General features: G+C 41.2%; 2 protein-coding genes across 4 annotated transcripts; one reads left to right on the forward strand and one right to left on the reverse strand.

Annotated features, from left to right (window-relative positions):
- Positions 1-2,378: 2,378 nt before the first annotated feature.
- Positions 2,379-10,393, reverse strand: LOC136253829 (uncharacterized). Its single transcript, XM_066046487.1, has 2 exons — positions 6,375-10,393; positions 2,379-2,564 (listed from the first exon to the last, which is right to left on the reverse strand). Exons 1-2 carry the CDS (start codon positions 10,391-10,393, stop codon positions 2,489-2,491), a joined length of 4,095 nt encoding a protein of 1,364 aa, XP_065902559.1. The 3' UTR covers positions 2,379-2,488.
- A 1,183-nt stretch (positions 10,394-11,576) lies between these two features.
- LOC136252008 (uncharacterized) lies at positions 11,577-18,489 on the forward strand. Of its 3 annotated transcripts, none has more exons than XR_010699310.1 (7): positions 11,577-11,696; positions 11,755-11,995; positions 17,710-17,848; positions 17,906-17,990; positions 18,043-18,084; positions 18,132-18,234; positions 18,288-18,489. XR_010699310.1 is itself a non-coding variant. In XM_066044338.1 (7 exons), exon 2 carries the CDS (start codon positions 13,279-13,281, stop codon positions 15,238-15,240), a length of 1,962 nt encoding a protein of 653 aa, XP_065900410.1. In that variant the 5' UTR covers positions 11,577-11,696; positions 11,755-13,278; the 3' UTR covers positions 15,241-17,651; positions 17,710-17,848; positions 17,906-17,990; positions 18,043-18,084; positions 18,132-18,234; positions 18,288-18,489. The 3 variants fall into 3 exon arrangements, 2 of the variants coding, with proteins under 2 accessions (XP_065900410.1, XP_065900408.1); XM_066044338.1 differs by having other exon boundaries at positions 11,755-17,651; XM_066044336.1 differs by having other exon boundaries at positions 11,755-17,848.
- Positions 18,490-22,081: the final 3,592 nt, after the last annotated feature.

The raw sequence follows: 22,081 nt of genomic DNA on the forward strand, positions 1-22,081 counted from the left end.
AATATAACGAAATACGCTATAAAAACAGGTAATATAACTCAAGTTACTTTACTTACAAATGTAACACATTATCTAAGTAATATAGTTACTGTAATGAATCTAATATTACGTATTATTACTACAAGTAACGAAGTTACTAATCTCGTTAGTAATCCACTAAGTAATGCCTAGCCACAACAAAGTAATGAAGCCTACTGAATGAAGCTTATTCACCAGCTTCTTACTTATAACCAAGATTTGCACATTGTCCAACAACGCAATCATGTCACGTGATAAGGTGGTAGTTTCACACGTGACAGCTTAAAGCTGTAGACACAAAGTAATATAATATGTGATATTATTATAGTTACTTTATTTTATGGATAATATGTAACTGTAATTAAATAGTTCGGTTGCAAGTAATATGTAACTAGTTACTTGTAAAAAGTGCTGTTGTGTTACCTTCAATCCTTCTGTACCAGTGAAGGTTTTTCATCGATAGTAGGGCTTCCATCCATGGGCGTGGCAACATTATTCAATATAATATTGCATAACGTGTACACCCGTGGACACATGTTGTAGACGGTAGACGTTGCAGTGCTGAATGAGCTGTCTAATATCATCAGAGACAAGTGTTTTGTTTTTAGCAAAGTTAACTTAGCTATCTACTTGCATTTCTGAACGTTTGCTGTGACCGTACCAAGGCACTGTTCACTACATCTGTACATGCAGGCATACCAGAATCCAGACTTCTAAAAAAAGGGAAGCTCCACTCTTAATGGTAGACTCCCTAGTGATGTTTCACTATTAAATCTTACCATTTAGGCCTTTAGAAATGCAACTGAAGCCTTTAACAGTTGCTTTAGAAGGTAAAGACGATAATTATTTTTAGAGGCATTTATCACAGAAAGATAGAAGTTTCAAGTGGTATTTCAAGTATTATTGCTGTAAGCAAAGTTAGAAGTAAGTGTTTTATCATATAAAATTAAATCTTGTAATAAGTGTTTCTTTGACTGATAAACTGATATATAGTTGTATTGAGAAGAAAAAAATTGTCAGCAGTTAGACTTGGTCAGGAGTCTGCCAAGTGGGGGTTCCAACCCTTTGAGTCCCCCAGATCTGCCCCTACACTAGCTGCTTCTCTTGTTCACTCCATCATTATCCAGACTGGTAGCATGCTTTCCTTCATGACGTTCTTAGTATTTCTTCACATGATGTGTCAAGCAAACCATATATGTGACCGGATTTGAAAAAAACCAGACTTCCAAACACATACAATTCTTCCACTTTAACCACTTGTAGCTTGACCACTCAGTAGGCTATTGACCTACAGTTTTCACAAAATTCTTTCACTGCATTATGCAATAACAGGTCAGAATTTGAAAGTGTTACTCCTACACTGAGTTATGGTACATTAAAGTTGCAAAATCTGGATGTGTGGAAACCTGGATTTGTCAAATCCAGTCACATATAGCTAAGTGCTACTATTACCATGTAAACAAAGTTAGTAAGTTAACTTGATGAACTTCTATAATACAGTTTAGCAATAATAATCATGCAGTGTGTTATGGCTAATCGGCAAAGATTTGCTGACTAATTGCATTTACCCGTATAATTATAGTGCTGTCATTAACTGTGATTGTGTATCGTGATTGGTTTTGTGAAAAAGGGGTCTTCCCATGTACACATAAATTTACCAGCTTTAATGATTCATAACTTCAGACAGATTGAAGGAAACTAATGACATCAAATCTGGTCAATAGTTAGCACCAACACTGCTATAAAATAGTTAGTTCTATATTCAGCTCCTATTATGGATAAGTGTTAAGGTGTTGTTTTCAAAAATTCAGTTACATTAATTTGCACTACTATACAGTGTGTTTAGTGGTCATAAACTTGCAGAAAAAGTTCACAAACAAGTACAAGAAAAATTAGGAATTTTAAACTAGAGTAGGGACAACGTAGTACCATGATAAAAAAGTACTGAAACAAGCTGCAGCACAGTAGGGATATTTACTTCTTATTGTTGTATAGCAATTGGACATTACATACTGTACTACTCCAATCCAGCTTGTTTCAATACTTTTTATTATGGTACTACGTTGTCCCTACTCTAGTTAAAAATTCCTAATTTTTCTTATACTTGTGTATTATATATAACACTTCTTATTGTTTTACTGTGATTTAATATCGTGCACTACTCCAGCTTGTTTCAGTACTTTTTATCGATATGTTATGGTCCCTGACTCTCGTTGAAAATTCCAAAATAATTATTTTGTAACATATAGCATTAAGCAAAGCTCCCAGTTCTGTATATATATATATATATATATATATATATATATATATATATGTAAATATATATATATATATATGTAATTATATATATTTCATCTAAAGCTGAAAAATTCTACGATATATACACACTAGCTAGGGGGATACATGTATGTGTGACACACTATATACGTACACTCTATACTTGTCATTGTTCACATCTCATAGCATACAGTCAGTCTTCAATTTCATGCATCACTTCAAAGAAGGATTCACGGTAGTGAGTGGCATCATCCATCTCTGATTCTCTGCTATACATATGTAAGAGTAAAAAGAGCATAATATGTTCCATGACAGCAATCATATTGTAAAGCATGATACATACAGTAGCAATATTCAGAAGCAGTACTAGTAGTACGTACACTAAAAATAGATGAAGTTTCCTGGAGTTCTAGAAACATCCTTTGATATTCATATGTATAGGCTAGCAGCATAACCATCAAAATTATTATCAAAGTTAAGTATATAGCACATGTCACAAATAGTTACAGGGCAGTGTAGTATTGTTTTAGCTAATCTGATGTTCTCGTTGCTTTAAGGGATCAGTTTATTTCCCACCTAGTTTTCCTTCCAGTAATTATTTTATTTTGTCATATCCTTGACAATTTTCTAAACATTTATTCCCACCATTAATACAGCTAAGTCAATTGGCCATTTCCAACTCCATAGTTTTAATTTCACTCTGCAGTGACTGTTCTATCAAGACACCCAATAGTGTGTCATGCAGCCAAATACAGCCTAATACAGCCTAATACAGCCAGTGTGGGTGCACGACAGACAATTGTGTATTAATTTTTACAAGCATCAAGAAAATACTGTTTTCATGCATCCATAGCTCAATACTACCTGACTGGAAATTAACCATTTTTGCTGTGAAAATTCTCTCGGGGTGGGGCACCTCCTGTTTCAAATGTAAGTTAAATCTTCCCAGTCACCACTGAGATTTGCACCTTCAATGTTCATCTTAGTTTGTATGTATTTTTCATCTTTTTTCAATTCTCTCCACTTAGAAAAATCACTGTTACTCGGGTAAGTCAATTCTCTTAAAAGTTGGAGGGCAGTAAGAACATAATGCACCACATTTTATACAGTCGAAACTTCGTGCACATTGGATAAAGAACAAGGAGCCATTTTTGAAAAATGCGATAGTGATTTTTTGTCACAGCCACAGGACAAACCGTTTGAGGGAATAACTTGAACATCAATCTGTACATGGAGTAGCCATCATAGTGCAAACCTTTTGTGGTGTGAAAGGACCTGCATTAACAGTCATGAAGTTACAACAAAAATGCCAACCGTGTGTAACAATTGCCAATCAAGTTTTGTTAATAAAATAAGTATTACTTGCCATCTTTACCAGGCAAATTAGTTAATGGCATCATCTGAAAATAGGTAGAGGAATCAGATTAAAACCACTGAGTTACACTGAGAGAAAGTTAACTATAAGTGTAACACATGAGCAATCGAGATACTCTAATAGTTTAGCCACCCTATTAGAACATTCAGCTACATAATAAGTCACTCTATTAAGCTACAACCGTGCATGCAATGTTCAACTGCGAAAAAGTCACCCTGTAGAGAGTTCAGATATGTTACAAGTCACCCTGTAGAGAGATCAGCTACAATCATGTTACCAGGTAAGAGAGTTCAGCTCCAAACAAATCACCCTGTATAGAGTTCAGCTACATAAAAGTCACCCTAGAGAATTCAGCTAACAATAAGTCACCCTGTAGAGAGTTCAGCTGCAGTAGAAGTCAACCCAATAGAGAGTTTAGCTACAACATATCATCCATAGAGGGTTCAGCTACGAACATGTCAACCTGTAGACAGTTCAGCTGCAGTACAAGCCACCCTGTAGAGAGTTCAGCTACATACAAAACAAGTCATCTTGTTCAGCCACAGAAGAAATCACCCTGTAGAGAGGTCAGCTACAAATGGCTATACAACAAGTCACCCTGTAGATGGTTCAGCTACAAACAAGTCACCCTGTAAAGAACAAGTGAGAGTTCACGTACAACAAGTCACCTGTAAAGAGTTCAGATACATTTATAAGTCACTATGTAGAGTTCAGTTACTAACAAGTCACCCTGCATAGACATTAGAAGTCACCGTGTAGAGAGGTCAGCTACAAATAAGTGAGAATTCAGCTACAGCAAGTCACTGCTGAACTGTGGTTTGTAGCTGAACTCTATAGGGTGACTTGTTTGTGGCTAAACTCTCTACAGGGTAACTTGCTGTAGTTTTTTGTAGCTGAACTATCTACAAGGTTACTAGAACTCTTTGTAGCTGAACTTTTCATAGCTGAACCCTGTACAGGGTGACTTATAATGTTCTCTGCGTACAAAACACAGTTCAGCTACAAGTCACCCTGTATACATTAGAAGTAGGCTTGCGCCAATTATGCCAGCATAATTTAGAGCATAATAGGCTAGCAAAAGCATTAAGAATTATGCCAGCATAATAGGACGATTTTCAAGAATTTTAATCAAAACATGTAATGCACGTGCCAAAAATACTGCACAACATGAACACACTGCACATTATTACTGCATTTCATATCAAAAACCTTGCAGTGTTATTATTTTTACTATTTCTTGACTGATTATTCACACTTTATGGAAATAACATCGAGATACTCTAATAGAGCAGTCAGCAGTCACTTACTCTAATACAGCAGTCAGAAAATGCAGACATACTCTAATAAAACAGTCAACTCTTGAGCATAATCTGAAAGCATAATTTTGAGCATAATAGACTAGATTTTGAGCAATGCTCAAAAGCATAATAGGCAATTTTCAAAGCATAATTGGCTCAAGCCTAATTAGAAGTCACACTGTAGAGAGTTGAGCTATAAACAAATGAGAATCCAGTTACAGCAAGTCACTCTGTAGAGAGTTCAGCTGCCTTATAACTTACTCTGTAGAGAGTTCAACTACTAACAAGTGAAAGTTTGCTACTAACAAGTAAGACAACAAGTTAGTCTGTGGAGAGTTCAGCTACATGTTTTATAAGTCACTCAGTAGAGGGTTCAGCTACAACAGATCACCCAGTAGAGAGTTTGGCTACATTAGAAGTCACCCTGTAGAGAGTTCAGCTACATAAGAAATCACCCTTTAGAGAGTTCAGCTATAACAGTTCAGCTACAAATTAACAAGTTATCTTGTAGAGAGTTCAGCTACAAACACAATATCTTATAGGAGAGAAATAATATACAATATAGTTTTAAAAGTACATATTATTTATTGCTTTGGAGTTATTAATGTTCTAAAAATTCAACTCTTGATCTCTTCCTCCTTTCTGCAGTAAAGAAGTGAAAGAAGCTCCAAAGACAGCCATAGGTTGGCTTTTGGAGTTTATAAATATAAACGGAAATGATATCTAAACAAAAACAGCCAAGCTGAGAGAAAAGGATGTAGTCCCCAAAAAATCCAGGATGAAAAAAGCTGTGAAATCCAAGGTGCCAGCCAAGAAATGGCTGTGATTATAGGCAAAAATTTAAATAACAACAATTCAGATGAATTTGGTGCCATTTACTTTTGTTTACACAGTCAAGAGTGTCTTGATCTTTATTTGCTCTCAAAATGCTATACATTTTGCTGGTGTTATCATGTGTGGTTGTTCTATTATAGCATATGGATTTTTAATTGTGCAAAGTTTATAATCCCCCATCCACTTTGCAAAAGCTGCATCTATTATGCTACCTTTTGTTCTGCTATGACCTGTCTATTCAGCTACACATTTTGCAGGAAAATCATGGTTAGTTTCTCATGGATGATACAGAAGAAGCTATGGGGACTAGGAATCTTTATATATACTTTAAACATGCTTTTATAGAACAGTCAGAAGTAAAAAGATTAATTATAGACTTTGAAAGAGACCAAGAAGAGTGAACATGTAAAAGATTTTATATTTTACATTTACAGCCTACACTTGGGTATATGGCTATGCAATAATACACTAACTATGTGGCTTTATCTAGCAACTACTGTACAGTGTATAATAAAACATTGTGGTATTGAAAAGTAATTCATTACATCTTGTACATAATGTGACATACTTACATTTCACATATAGTAGCATTCATCCTCCTGTTGTCATCAATAACACTCTCAACAAAGTCCCTCATTGGTACCTCATTGTTGTCATTGGTAGTGTCAGGTTTAGTTGGTACACAATATTTTGTGATTTTCTTAATTGTCCTTTTGTAAAGGTAAATTTCCATTATCAGAAATGGTATTAAGGGTAGTATAACTAGTACAAACATAAATGATAGCAATAAATCAGGATCATAACTGTCAATAAGTGGTACCATTGAAACCGCAATCATCAGCTGTAACACAAAGCCATCAAACACATTAAGAATGTTAGATCCATATGGTCTTATTGTCGCATGTATCAAGGCTAGTATTGAGTTAGCAATGATAAATAAATACTGGGTGGTGTCATTGTTGGATGGATTAGCAATTATTATCAGAATAATCACCAATCGACATATCATGTAATAAGCAGCAAAACTACGATACTTGTCTTTGTAACATCCTTGAAACTGATCCAACAATGGTTTTATCCTAGTAAAGTTTATCTTTTGGTTAAGGAATGGTTCTAGCAGCAGTAGAAGTGGAAGTCCCAGCACAATTAATGAACATAGTGTTGCTACGATAACATATGATACATGGCGACCATGAAAATACTCTAGTTCAGGTGACAGGTAAGTGTAAACCTTATCCACATTATGAAATTTCAGTGATCTCATTAGCAGTAATGAAGTTGTTGCCACGGAAGTATAGGATAGCAGTAAAAGGAAAGAGATAACATGGATAATTCCTCTACTAACAAATGATGAAAACTTGTATGATATTCTTGCTGATTGGCAGATTACTACTATGATGATGGCAACAGCTAATGGATGGATATAATGAATGAACTGCTGGTCAATTCCACTCATACTAGTTACTAAACAGAGCTGTCCTAAAAATTGTGGTGTGACTTTTGAAATACTTGACATAATGCTAACAAATGTAAATAATCCTTGTGATGAGTACAAGCGTTCACGCAGTAAAATATCCACCATACTGTAATAGTATGTAATAGCATACAAATAGCCAATCCCAATGTGATAGTATGTCACAATGAACACTAATATAACTATGACCACCCAGTAAATGATTGATAATGTCACCACAAGTACTGTTTGTCCAGTTGTACATGTGTCTACACCTACACAGTCTATAGAATCAAATGAAAGAGTATAGCCATCCTTACAGCTACCACAAGCAGTACCAGATCGCTGCGAATTACACTGATTTGCTCTGATTGGTGAGAGTTTAAAAAATCCACTAGCTGTTTCACAACAAGCGAATTTACAGTAACTATTGGGACAAACTGCCACTGTAGTTTTATTATTAACTTCACCAAACCAGTAACCTCTTTTGATAGATGATGTGCTACCAGAACAAGACACAATAGCACTATCACTGTAGCATACACATGTTTGCGTAGTATTATCATAGTGGAAACCAGGATGACATGGTGATAGTTCAGTTATTAGCTCAATGGTAAACTTCTTTACGTCAGATATACTGCCATCATATGAAGTTATGTTTATTGAGTAATTAGTTGCCTCAAAAACTCTCTCTCCCTTTATTCTGACTCCTTCAAATGCTGCTGTACATGATATTAACACATTGTCTGATCCTATAATATGATAATCTTGATCTTCACTGCTCAGTACAAATTGTGTTGATTCAGCAGGTTGATTGTAATAATCCAATACACAAGCATTGATTATAATTTCCTGACCAAGCATTATATTTTTTGTTAGATATCTTTGACAATTCATATCATTGTCATTATCAATGCACATAGCTGTATCATTAAATTCTAGTTTTCTAGGAGAAGTTTTAATGACCCCACTAAATTGAGTATATTCTTTGTCAATGATGCTGTTATTTAAACACGTTTCATCACACGATGTTGGTATATCCACATAAACATCAGAACTAGTGAGGACAGTGTTGTTATAAAATATAATATTTGTAGTGTTGAATGTAAGTTTGTTATTGGCACTCTTTGTTAGGTCACAATATATGGCTCCACCATGGCGATTAGCTGTGTTGTTATAAAATGTGATATGAGAATTATAGGATATATTTACAATGAATTGATCAGTAAGATGCATGGCCCCTCCACTTCCTGAAGCTGAATTGTTGAAAAACCACAATTGAGGTCGTTCTGCAAATGTTACTAAGGATTTCACGACAGAAATTGCTCCACCATTTTCTGCATTATTTCCGGTGAAGTTTGCTGTAGTGTTCCCTTCTAATGTTACAGTAGACAGTGAAACATAAAATGCTCCACCTCGCTCTGCAATGTTATTTGTGAACTTTGCTACACTGTTTCCTTCAAATGTCAACATTGACTGAATAATTGACAAAGCTCCACCATATTCAGATGTGTTGTTTGCAAACTTTACTGTAACATTCTTATCTAGTCTAATGTTGGAATTATCGCCACAGTATATTGCTCCACCATACTGAGTAACTTTATTGTTGGAATAAGTCACTTCAGAATATTTAGTCAATATAGCAGTGGAATAGGAAGTAATGTAGAGTGCTCCTCCACTTTCAGTAGCTTTGTTATCTGTGAACTCTATTATGCAACTTTCCTCTAATAAAACAGTGGCTTGATCCCGCAAAAATATAGCTCCACCATGTGTAGCACTGTTGTTTATAAATTGAACGGTTGAACTTTCTTTAGCTGATATATTAGAATTTTGACAGAATATAGCTCCACCAGTTGTTGCTCTGTTGGTGATAAAAGTTACCGTTGTAGTAACATAAAATAAGACATTACACTGTGTGTTAAAAAATATAGCTCCTCCATAATAATTGGCTTTATTATTATTAAAAGTTGCATTTGTGTTACCATCAAATGTGATATTAGATGAAGACTCACAATATACAGCTCCTCCATGAAAATTGGCTTCATTGTTATTAAATGTTACACTTGAGTTACCATCAAATGTGATATTAGATGAATCATAACAATATACAGCTCCTCCATCATAACTGGCTTCATTGTTATTAAATTCTATGCTTAAGCTACCGTTAAATGTGATTTCAGAATTATCACTGTATATGGCACCACCATATCTTGCACTGTTGTCCTTAAATATCACCATCGAATTTGTCTCAAAAACGATTCTAGAATAAATTTGATAAATAGCTCCACCATTATCTGTAACAGAGTTACTAGTAAAATTTACAACAGACTTATCATAAAATATGACAGTGGAATTATTGCTATAAATTCCTCCACCAGACTTTGCTGCATTACCGTTGAACAACACACTACCTCTAATGTGCAGATTAGTATGTGAAATGTGAACTGGTACTGCTGCATTGTTGACAAACACATTGTCTTGTAAGTAAACATGACTAGGGATCTTGCTACCTGAACCATCAATGTAAACTATACTTTGTGTGGCTCTATTGAAAATGAATTTGCAATTTTGAACTACTAAATTGTGTTGAGTAAACGTATTAGGATTTGGAGAGAAATGTATAGCTGCTCTATGATCTCTGTATTCATTCTTGTTTGTAAAATTACGATTGCTAATGTTCACATCTCCATACACTTCTGAAAATAAAACACTTTTTCCTTTGGAGTTGTGGAATGAACATCTTTCAATAGAAACATTGGATGAGTTGTAGAATTCAATCCCTGGATGATCTTTAGAGCCACATCCCTCCCACTGGATACCTTCAATGGTTACATTCTTGCAGGAGATGAACTTTACTGCACCAACATCATTACACTTTACAACAGGATTTCTGTGTCCTATTATCATGATATTTTCAAGACCTTCTAATGTCACATTAGAGGACAACACAACATCAGTTGTAATGTTGACAATGGTGTTATTACTGGAGATGTTATTTAGAATGTCATTGATTGAATGAAAGGTACAGTTTCCTGATACATCATCACTACTGTTCTCAGAAGTATCAGATGAATCGCCAGACGTCACTTTTGTAACTTGGCTGAACAAACACACTAGCAGAACAGCAACTATGGTCATTTTTAAGCGTTCCATTTTTGCATCAACAGATAACAAAAAGACTAACTTGACTAAATGTACATAGTTCAGTTACTGATATTTATAGCTTCAAAAGAGGATATGATGTAACACTGATGTCATGATAAATGCACTGGAAAAATAATTAAAATTCCTATAATTCTGTGAGGTCAGGGAATGTGCAGGACATATACCATACAAATTTCCAGTACATATCCTGGACTTACCATATGATTCTTCCTGCACCTTTCCTTTGATACAGGACATTCCAACTAGACCTAATATCACTACCAGAGAAGTATGCCATGAAACATCTATGGTTTTTTCATGAAATGTTAAATCTCCCCTATGAAATGTACCATGAAAGTCAATTCATGGTATACAATGGGTTGTTTCATGGGCCATGAAATGCATTTCCAGATCAGATTATCATGGTACTTTCATGGCGTTGCAGAGATTTCATGGGTGCAGTACCCATGAAATGTTAAAATTCATGGGATAAACCATAGGTATTTTTATGGGTATTTCATGGTTATTTTCATGGCAATTTCATGTACTGTATCTGGTAGTGTAAGCATATAATGTTGGTATAGGGCATGTCATAAATACTTACATTGCAGTACACAACAAATTTACCTGAAGTTGGAAATGTATCTACTATATGCCGCGGAAATCAGTTCTCTTGAATGTTCAGTTTAGGAAATTCTAACAAGACCTGATCAAAAGATCATGTCATAAATACTTACATTGCAGTACATACTAAAGTTGAAAAAATATCTACTAGCTATATGAAATTCTCTTGCACCAGCTTTTCCTTTAGTTTAAGAATTTCCCTAAAGAGCGACTTACAATACAGTACACACCAAATTTAGTTGGAAGTGTATCTACTATATGAAATTCTTTATAGTTTATCTGCATGGACTATATTGCATGACAGTTTTATTGATTGCACATTTACTGCTACTGTCACCTTCGACTAATCAAAGGGGCGCCCACGCCAGACTAATTAACCACATGAGCAGACCGAGGGCAATACTACGTGAGAAGACACGAGTGTAGAAATATAGGTGCATGTAATATAACGCCTAGGACAAAGGCAATAGGTACTCTGACATCGCTACAAAATAGAGCAATAGGTATTTCACGTGACCGCTAAGATGCGGTATGATTGGTCTTTATTCGAAATGACGTCACAAAACAAAATGGAGGATGTAGTGTGGGGACGTTTGTATGCGCGCCTATGTAGACTATAGAAGATTCGAGCTATACCGAGTTGTACAGCGAACCAGTATGGATCACTCAGCAGGTATGGTTATACATACTATTTTTACGAAACCTACGTGGGCTTTTTTTCTTTTTTCCAGATGGTTTTCTTGTTAAACGTGACCCTGAATCGAACGATACGTTCGACAATGTAAAGGAGAATGTTGATAAAGGAGCCAATGATTTCTTTGCGGACAAAATAGTCGTGCTGGAAGAAAGTGATGTTCCTGGAGCTTCGTTAAATGGGAAAAGGCCTTCCCAGTTGACTGTTGGTCAGCTTAAACGCTGGCTTGCTTGCCGTGGTGCTCCATTAAGTGGAAGAAAACCGGAACTTATACAAAGGTTAGCTAGCTATGTAAGTTTTTATTAGGTCACATAACTAAATTATTAGTATCTCATCCTCCAATGCTGAAGATAACAGTGTAGGAGGGCAGATTTTGTTTATATTAATTTTATTAACTGGAAACTTAGAATGTATTTTTGCTCTAGCTAGCTACTTTAAAGGTGCTGAATGGCTGCATTCAGCCACCATTGCAGTACAAAAAATCCCTTGTGTTGTAACTCCTAAGTATAATGGCAGTGTGGGCAGGGATGAGAAACTAGTAATAAAGTTTTATGTTACCATAATGAATGAAACATGTTTTTTTTGTCGAGTAAATGATTACATTAAGTATGGTTGGGATCAGTGCTTGGTTGATCCAGATCATGGAGCAAACTGTCGACGTAAGCTAAGTTGTTTAGCTGCAGGAAACCCTCAGTATTCATCTTTGAAAATTCTTGATGCCTTGCCAGATGTCAGTGACCCAGAATGGACAACCAAATTATACAAACTTCTCAAAGTTACGTTTGGAACTATTTTTGATTTCTTGGTTGACCGAAGAGTACTTTTCAAAAAGGTGAGCCATTTGGAGAGTATTGCTGACAGAAGAGCTGATATGCTAGCCAATCAAGAGGAAGATGCTCATAGCTCTACAGAAGACACACCCAAGTTAAGCAATGACAGATTGTTGGGTGTTCCAGTTGAATATACAAGAACACTTGGAAAGGCATACCGTTTTTATAAAGATGGCCATGTACAGCAAGTGAAGTACCACCCAATGCCTATGCAGAATGATCATATTTGTATTACTGCGAAGGTGTTGCCTTCCATGAAGAAAAACCGGATGTACAAAGTTGTAATTGTTATATGTGAGACATCAATCAAGGTTTCTACTGCGTATTGTTCCTGCCCAGCAGGACTCGCAGGTTGCTGTAACCATATATCGGCTACTCTATACTGCCCGGAAGATTATATTAATCAGCATTTGTATGAAGATGAGGAGAAAGGTTGTACAGAAAGGTTGCAGGTATGGAGTCAGTCTAAACCACCTATTGTTGATCCTCGTCCAACGGATGAAGTAAAGCTAACGAAACATGTGTATGGAGTGGAAAAAAGAGCAAAGTTCCACTCTGTTAATCAGTGGGATTGTCATCCTGTGTCAAGAAGGATTGTTAACCCTAACAAAGCTAGATCCCTACGAGAGCGACTTTGTGTGGTTTAGCAAAGTAAGGCTGATGCTGCAGAAGCAGCTTTGGTTTCAGCTACAAACGAGTCTGAGAAAAAGAAAGCTTATAGAAGTAAGTGTATGATTGAAAGATACGGAACTTCTTGCTTTCTCCAGTTGTTGGATAATGAACCTGCACCTGTTGAAAATAGATCAGAAATATTAAAACAAGAAAGACTGGCCTTAGCAGCAGCAAAAAAAAAGAAATTTCAGGATGAATTGTCTGCTAAACTGCTGCATCTAAACTTGGACCACTGCTACAGCTCTTCAGTAGACCATTTAGGTGATACTAATGATGAAGGAAAGAAACTGCAGGCTTCTAGAGATTTAGTAGATCAATTCTTCCAAAACCATGTTTGTTTAGACCCTGGGAAGGCAACTGAACTTGAAAGGTCTACACAATTACAGCATTGTTGCGAAGCTTGGCACAATGAAAGAAAATTTAGGATAACGGCGTCAATTATGAAGGAGGTGTCCCATCGCAAGGATACTACAAGTTGCCATGCTTTCATCCAGAGGAAGTTAATGCCCAAACAAATTGACACCAAAGCAATTCGTTACGGCAAGAGCAATGGAGAATTAGCCATCAAGGCATATGTGAATTACCTAAGGAAGGATGACAGAATAGTGAACGTTAGTAAATGTGGTCTATTTATTGATCCATCAGAACCATGGCTAGCTGCTAGCCCAGATGGAATTGTTGTTGAAACCACTTTGAGTAGCCAGAACAAAGGGTGCCTGGAAGTCAAATGTCCACTAGTATGTGAGAAAACTGCTTTTGTAGATGCTTGCAAGTCAGTTACAGGCTTTTGTCTTTTGCAATGTGATGGTCGAATGCAGTTATCCAAATCACATGGTTATCACTACCAGATTCAAACACAAATGCACATAACTCATCTTCCTTGGTGTGACTTCGTTGTATGGTCGCCAACACAAGAACCTTTTGTGCAACGTGTGCTATATGATGCTGGTTTTATGACTACTGCTCTAAGGAAAGCACGTAATTTTTATTTTGACAAGTTTCTTCCGTCAGTGTTATCTAGCATCATGGTATCACCAACTGTTCCTGGAGTTAATGGTCACCATGTCTCTTGTTCATTTACAAATACAACTGATTCAGAAACTAAAATATCAATGAAGGCCACCGTCTACACCACATTAGCATCTACCAATAACTCTAAAGATGCTGCAGGTAATTTCATTCATCCTAACCAAGCTTCAATTTCCTCTACACCAGTAACAATTTCCTCTACACCAGTAACAATTTCCTCTACACCAGTAACAATTTCCTCTACACCAGTAACAATTTCCTCTACACCAGTAACAATTTCCTCTACACCAGTAACAATTTCCTCTACACCAGTAACAATTCCCTCTACAACTGTATCAGTTTCATCAACACAAATGAGAATTTCCTCTACACAACTACCTACATATATGAAGAAAGAAATAGCAACAAGCAATGCACTGTGCCCAGCAACGTCTGCTGATTTGGAGGTCACTGGATCACACATATGCAAATCCTTTCCATTTAATGCAGTCCTAAAAGAACTGAGTGTAAAGTGTCACTTGGTAAATGGAGATGGCAGCTGTTTGTATCATGCAGTTGCTCACCAAGCTGGGTTTATCAGCAAGAACAGTAGAGGTGATATCACCATCAGTTCTCAGCTACGTCAGCTGGCTCTAAACATGATGATGAAGCATCCTGCAGTTCGGGTTGAAGATGGCCTCACAGTAGCACAGTGGCTGCAAAAGAAAGTGACAATTTTGCAACAATCAGAATGGGGTGGAGATTTGGAGCTACGACTATTGGCCATAGGCATACAAAGGGACATAGTTGTAGTTACATCGGATAGTTTTGATAGCTGCTATGCAAGGAGGTTTCCTTGTCAGTCACCACCCTCGCCAAAAATGAAGGGAGGGATTTTTATTCCCCTAACTAGTATTGAGTTGTGTGAGCAATGGAACTCCATGAGTCCAACTCCTCTGTTATTGATCTATAATGGCCAGAACCACTATAATTCAACACTTCCCTATACCTAACTTTACACAGTCTGTTTCAAAACGGAACTTATAGATTATGATAATATTTGTAATCATACTGTTGCTATTTGCATAGATAATATATACTGTTTGTAAATAGATGTAATGTTATTCATATTGATTCGTTACAAACAATTTATATATACAAATGTGAAATATACAAATGTGAAATAGACAAATTAGCTCACCAATGGTGGACTAAAGTTAGTCATCATACAGCACACGTAAATGACTTCATTAATAGAATCCCACATTGCCGCTGGAAGGGTATTACATAAAATATGGTACTCTTTAATGCGTCCTATTGCTCTCTCAACATGTACCCTTAATTGGGCTATCTTCTTAGTCAACAGAACATCATCAGCTGGCATCTGTGTTTTGGAATCCAAGAAGGGAGGTATGTTCAGCCGTACACCAATAGGAGTCAACAAATCTTGGATAACAAAACCTTTATCTGCCATTATTTCATCTCCAGTCTCCAACTTGTCCAGCAAACCACTGACCTCTACCAACTTCCTGTCGGAAATTGATCCTTCGTAAGCTGATGATAGAAATGATACAGCACCGCTGGGAGTAATACCTACCAAAACCTTTACTGTGTTGGTGTTCTTGTATGCAGAAAAGGTGGTAGATTGTACCAACAGTGATGAAGGACGTTCGACTTTAAATTCTGTGGCATCTAAAATTATCCTGGTATTAGGGTACTCTGCCTTAAAAGCCTCAGGCATGTACTTCTTTACTACATGCCACGGTGGGAAGCACTCTATTTCCTTTAAACTGTGATACATGAGATTAATCCATGTCAGTGTTATACGGGAGACTGATGATTGTGAAACATTGAACCGTTGAGCCAAGTCTAGCTCTGGTAGACCAAGGCGAAGTTGTACTAATGTCATAAAAAATTGTTCCATTAGTGGAAGCTTACACATGCGGCCAGTCTTCACTTCATCATAATCTGTTTTAGATCTTTTTCCATCCCACTGTCTCATGACCTCTGCATCAGATTCCAGGATCTCTTCATATAATGCCAGTAGTGTTAGATGGTCTGGAAATCCAGTATAAAACTTCACTAAGTCATCTCTGTCCTTGATATTTTCATAACGAAAACGTGACTTCTTCATAGCATCTTCTGTTTGCTGAAGCATTTCAGATAGCTCTGTGATTGTTTCTTGCAACTGTTGAATAGTGGCAGTTAACGTTGCCACTTCATCTGTTGTATCTTCAAAAATATCCTCAATATCTGACCCCACATTTGTGTCAGATATGCAACAAAAATTATCATCAAAATTCTTCACATCAAATTCATCCATAGGTACTACTACTTCACATCGATATTTGGAAGAACAGGCAATCTGCGAAGTAATTGATGTACGACAACGTTCTGTTGTCCATGGAAATATGGATGGAACAGCTGTACTCCTTAGATGACGTCTTTCAGTTTCAATATTAAACTCACTGAAGATAAAATCGTCTGGCTTGAAATGTGCTGAGCAAATTCTGGTGGATTTATTAATGGTAAACTCTGGACCTATGTCTCTACGAATTTTTATAATCCATTCTTTGCCTCTTGGTGATTTAGTGTCTGGAAAGGAGTGAAACGAAAGCTTCTCTAGCCCCAACCTTTTCCGTTCTTCTTGTAACTCTGTTGACGACGAATTACGACACAGAGGTACGCAGCAGTAATGACCACGCCAAACACGTTTATTAAGTGTACATCGCTTCTTGTTTGAAAGTTTCACGATCGATGGCTTTGGCTGAGGACGCTGATTATCAGAAGATATACTTCCTGCAATGACAAAACCAACGTTAAGTTACGTAGAAATAGTGGATATAATCATACCTGCTGAGTGATCCATACTGGTTCGCTGTACAACTTCGGTATAGCTCGAATCTTCTATAGTCTACATAGGCGCGCATACAAACGTCCCCACACTACGTCCTCCATTTTGTTTTGTGACGTCATTTCGGATAAAGCCCATTAAATTAACGTGTGGGAGCCGTAGGGTCCGAGGTTGTAGACGACCAACAGCAACTGAAGAATCTTGAAAAATTTTCTGCTCTACACTACAGCGATGATCAACGAGTTATTTCAATACAAGTTTGGCGTGCTCAGCATGGCACCCAAATAGTTGCAGTGGAATTCCGTGGATAGCTATACAGCTTACATGTAGTTCCTTCGCGCCTCCTTGATCATCTCCCGTTTAGCTGTTCAGTAATGTGATAATCTTCTGAAAGTCGCCCCGTTTTACAGAGACATTATTTCGTCTTAATGCTAATTTGGAGGTAGATATCACTAAGAGCTGGACGGCCATGCATGATGCTCACAGTACAGTGGTGTAATGCAGCGGAGAAACCTCGCGTAGATAATTTGGAGACAGATGTGTATATATATATATATGTATATATGAAAGGTAGGACCGCAGTGATGTAGCTACCTAGCTATGCGGGATTAGTTTTTTCTATTTACAGGAGAGAACGTGATAGCAACAAAACATTATTGATAGCTACTAGCTGTGACAAGCAAATAGAGCTGAGACATCAACGTTAGAAGCATCTCAGGTGTAAGCAACTGTAGAACCAGAGCTCACACTGTATGCTATGATGGGAGGTAAGTATTAACTATCATCGACAAAGCTTTATTTAGATGGAGACAATATTGTTGCAGGTACTAGTTACAGCTTAGCATGCAAATATCACTGTAACCGCACTGTGTTAAAATGGACAGTTGTTGATGCAGCCTTCCAATAATGGTGAGTTGACACAGTGGTATGCTGTGTGTCCCATTAACCTGTTCATTTACAGAGAAATTCACCAAGAACAGACTGCTCATTTCTATCCCAAAAAGTAAGCTTGTTAGTGCTGTCATGTTTCGATCGTATATACTTGAATAGCTCATTATAATGTAGTTCTTCTGGTTGATCACCTGAAGCTGGGAACACAGCAGGCATTAGTATATGTCACACTTCGAAGGAGATTCTAACTAAGCCATCCATGGTGTGTTATTTTGTTTGTGTGTCATGTTTCATCACTGATCTCCCCATTTACAGAGATATGGAGTAGACGGTTCAGTTGTTGTTGGTTGGCTACTAGGAGTTGAGAAAACAGTCGTAGTGTGGTGATGATGCTACGGATGCTGCTGAAGTGTACAAACAATCTTGACATTGGATAATAGTATGTTATGTGATTCACTATACCTGTATTGTAAAGGAAATCACGATTATAATTTGAATTGAAATGTATACAAGGAAATTACAACAATTCTAAAAAAGTAAATCCGAAATTTCATTATGCGTGGAAATCACATAATTTATGCTCTTTGTAAGGAGAATCCATGTTTACTGCTGCAGTCCATATCTTGTGGTAGGCTTACTGGAAATGTCTCCAAAATGTTATACCTGTTTAGTAAACAACAAGTGAAGTTTAGTACAGATTATGCATATGTCTATAATGGCAATAAAAAATAGTATAAATAGTCCAGTCATTTTATGGTTTGACCTTAAACTAATTGCAACACAAATGGTTTCAACAGTTTCTAGCACAGAAAAATGTGCTCTATAACATATCAAAAGTCCCGGAAAATACCATAAGGGGAAAGTGACCTTTTGCATGACCTTTTTAGCCATTTTTAGCAAAAAATTAAGAGTTGTGCTTCTATTTCAGCTGTACACTATCCAAACTATTTACATTTGGTATCAAATGATTGTTCTCACTATAAGGAACAAGATGATACTTGTTTGGTATCCATAGCTTAATTTGTTCCAAAGTTATCATCATTTTACTGGACAAAACTGACATTATTTAGTACCGCCCACACACTTAATTAAATTTTGGTTTAACCCATTTATTGCTTGTCTAATGGTAGTTTTCCCATGGCAAGGGACTTTTTATAACAGAGGGTCACAATGAAGACTAGAAGGTGCATATGTTACCATGGAAACCAAGAAATAGCATAGCTTTATATCCAATTCGGTTGTTTTCATTCTCTATTGTCATGAAGATGGATTTAATTCTTTATAATTCCAAACCTGACATTGTACAAATTAAGTTAGGTACATACACAATGACACTCATTATAATAAAATTGTACTTCAACCATGGCCATGGCTGTATGGCTGGCTGGCTGGCTGGCTGGCTGGCTGGCTGGCTGGCTGGCTGGCTGGCTGGCTGGCTGGCTGGCTGGCTGGCTGGCTGGCTGGCTGGCTGGCTGGCTGGCTGGCTGGCTGGCTGGCTGGCTGGCTGGCTGGCTGGCTGGCTGGCTGGCTGGCTGGCTGGCTGGCTGGCTGGCTGGCTGGCTGGCTGGCTGGCTGGCTGGCTGGCTGGCTGGCTGGCTGGCTGGCTGGCTGGCTGGCTGGCTGGCTGGCTGGCTGGCTGGCTGGCTGGCTGGCTGGCTGGCTGGCTGGCTGGCTGGCTGGCTGGCTGGCTGGCTGGCTGGCTGGCTGGCTGGCTGGCTGGCTGGCTGGCTGGCTGGCTGGCTGGCTGGCTGGCTGGCTGGCTGGCTGGCTGGCTGGCTGGCTGGCTGGCTGGCTGGCTGGCTGGCTGGCTGGCTGGCTGGCTGGCTGGCTGGCTGGCTGGCTGGCTGGCTGGCTGGCTGGCTGGCTGGCTGGCTGGCTGGCTGGCTGGCTGGCTGGCTGGCTGGCTGGCTGGCTGGCTGGCTGGCTGGCTGGCTGGCTGGCTGGCTGGCTGGCTGGCTGGCTGGCTGGCTGGCTGGCTGGCTGGCTGGCTGGCTGGCTGGCTGGCTGGCTGGCTGGCTGGCTGGCTGGCTGGCTGGCTGGCTGGCTGGCTGGCTGGCTGGCTGGCTGGCTGGCTGGCTGCTGGCTGGCTGGCTGGCTGGCTGGCTGGCTGGCTGGCTGGCTGGCTGGCTGGCTGGCTGGCTGGCTGGCTGGCTGGCTGGCTGGCTGGCTGGCTGGCTGGCTGGCTGGCTGGCTGCTGGCTGGCTGGCTGGCTGGCTGGCTGGCTGGCTGGCTGGCTGGCTGGCTGGCTGGCTGGCTGGCTGGCTGGCTGGCTGGCTGGCTGGCTGGCTGGCTGGCTGGCTGGCTGGCTGGCTGGCTGGCTGGCTGGCTGGCTGGCTGGCTGGCTGGCTGGCTGGCTGGCTGGCTGGCTGGCTGGCTGGCTGGCTGGCTGGCTGGCTGGCTGGCTGGCTGGCTGGCTGGCTGGCTGGCTGGCTGGCTGGCTGGCTGGCTGGCTGGCTGCTGGCTGGCTGGCTGGCTGGCTGGCTGGCTGGCTGGCTGGCTGGCTGGCTGGCTGGCTGGCTGGCTGGCTGGCTGGCTGGCTGGCTGGCTGGCTGGCTGGCTGGCTGGCTGGCTGGCTGGCTGCTGGCTGGCTGGCTGGCTGGCTGGCTGGCTGGCTGGCTGGCTGGCTGGCTGGCTGGCTGGCTGGCTGGCTGGCTGGCTGGCTGGCCATGGCTGGCTGGCTGGCCATGGCTGGCTGGCTGGCCATGGCTGGCTGGCTGGCCATGGCTGGCTGGCTGGCCATGGCTGGCTGGCTGGCCATGGCTGGCTGGCTGGCCATGGCTGGCTGGCTGGCCATGGCTGGCTGGCTGGCCATGGCTGGCTGGCTGGCCATGGCTGGCTGGCTGGCCATGGCTGGCTGGCTGGCCATGGCTGGCTGGCTGGCCATGGCTGGCTGGCTGGCCATGGCTGGCTGGCTGGCCATGGCTGGCTGGCTGGCCATGGCTGGCTGGCTGGCCATGGCTGGCTGGCTGGCCATGGCTGGCCATGGCTGGCTGGCTGGCCATGGCTGGCTGGCTGGCCATGGCTGGCTGGCTGGCCATGGCTGGCTGGCTGCCATGGCTGGCTGGCTGGCCATGGCTGGCTGGCTGGCCATGGCTGGCTGGCTGGCCATGGCTGGCTGGCTGGCCATGGCTGGCTGGCTGGCCATGGCTGGCTGGCTGGCCATGGCTGGCTGGCTGGCCATGGCTGGCTGGCTGGCCATGGCTGGCTGGCTGGCCATGGCTGGCTGGCTGGCCATGGCTGGCTGGCTGGCCATGGCTGGCTGGCTGGCCATGGCTGGCTGGCTGGCCATGGCTGGCTGGCTGGCCATGGCTGGCTGGCTGGCCATGGCTGGCTGGCTGGCCATGGCTGGCTGGCTGGCCATGGCTGGCTGGCTGGCCATGGCTGGCTGGCTGGCCATGGCTGGCTGGCTGGCCATGGCTGGCTGGCTGGCCATGGCTGGCTGGCTGGCCATGGCTGGCTGGCTGGCCATGGCTGGCTGGCTGGCCATGGCTGGCTGGCTGGCCATGGCTGGCTGGCTGGCCATGGCTGGCTGGCTGGCCATGGCTGGCTGGCTGGCCATGGCTGGCTGGCTGGCCATGGCTGGCTGGCTGGCCATGGCTGGCTGGCTGGCCATGGCTGGCTGGCTGGCCATGGCTGGCTGGCTGGCCATGGCTGGCTGGCTGGCCATGGCTGGCTGGCTGGCCATGGCTGGCTGGCTGGCCATGGCTGGCTGGCTGGCCATGGCTGGCTGGCTGGCCATGGCTGGCTGGCTGGCCATGGCTGGCTGGCTGGCCATGGCTGGCTGGCTGGCCATGGCTGGCTGGCTGGCCATGGCTGGCTGGCTGGCCATGGCTGGCTGGCTGGCCATGGCTGGCTGGCTGGCCATGGCTGGCTGGCTGGCCATGGCTGGCTGGCTGGCCATGGCTGGCTGGCTGGCCATGGCTGGCTGGCTGGCCATGGCTGGCTGGCTGGCCATGGCTGGCTGGCTGGCCATGGCTGGCTGGCTGGCCATGGCTGGCTGGCTGGCCATGGCTGGCTGGCTGGCCATGGCTGGCTGGCTGGCCATGGCTGGCTGGCTGGCCATGGCTGGCTGGCTGGCCATGGCTGGCTGGCTGGCCATGGCTGGCTGG

The sequence above is a fragment of the Dysidea avara genome, chromosome 4 (genome assembly GCF_963678975.1).
Source record: "Dysidea avara chromosome 4, odDysAvar1.4, whole genome shotgun sequence".
In the NCBI taxonomy this organism is placed as follows: domain Eukaryota; kingdom Metazoa; phylum Porifera; class Demospongiae; order Dictyoceratida; family Dysideidae; genus Dysidea; species Dysidea avara.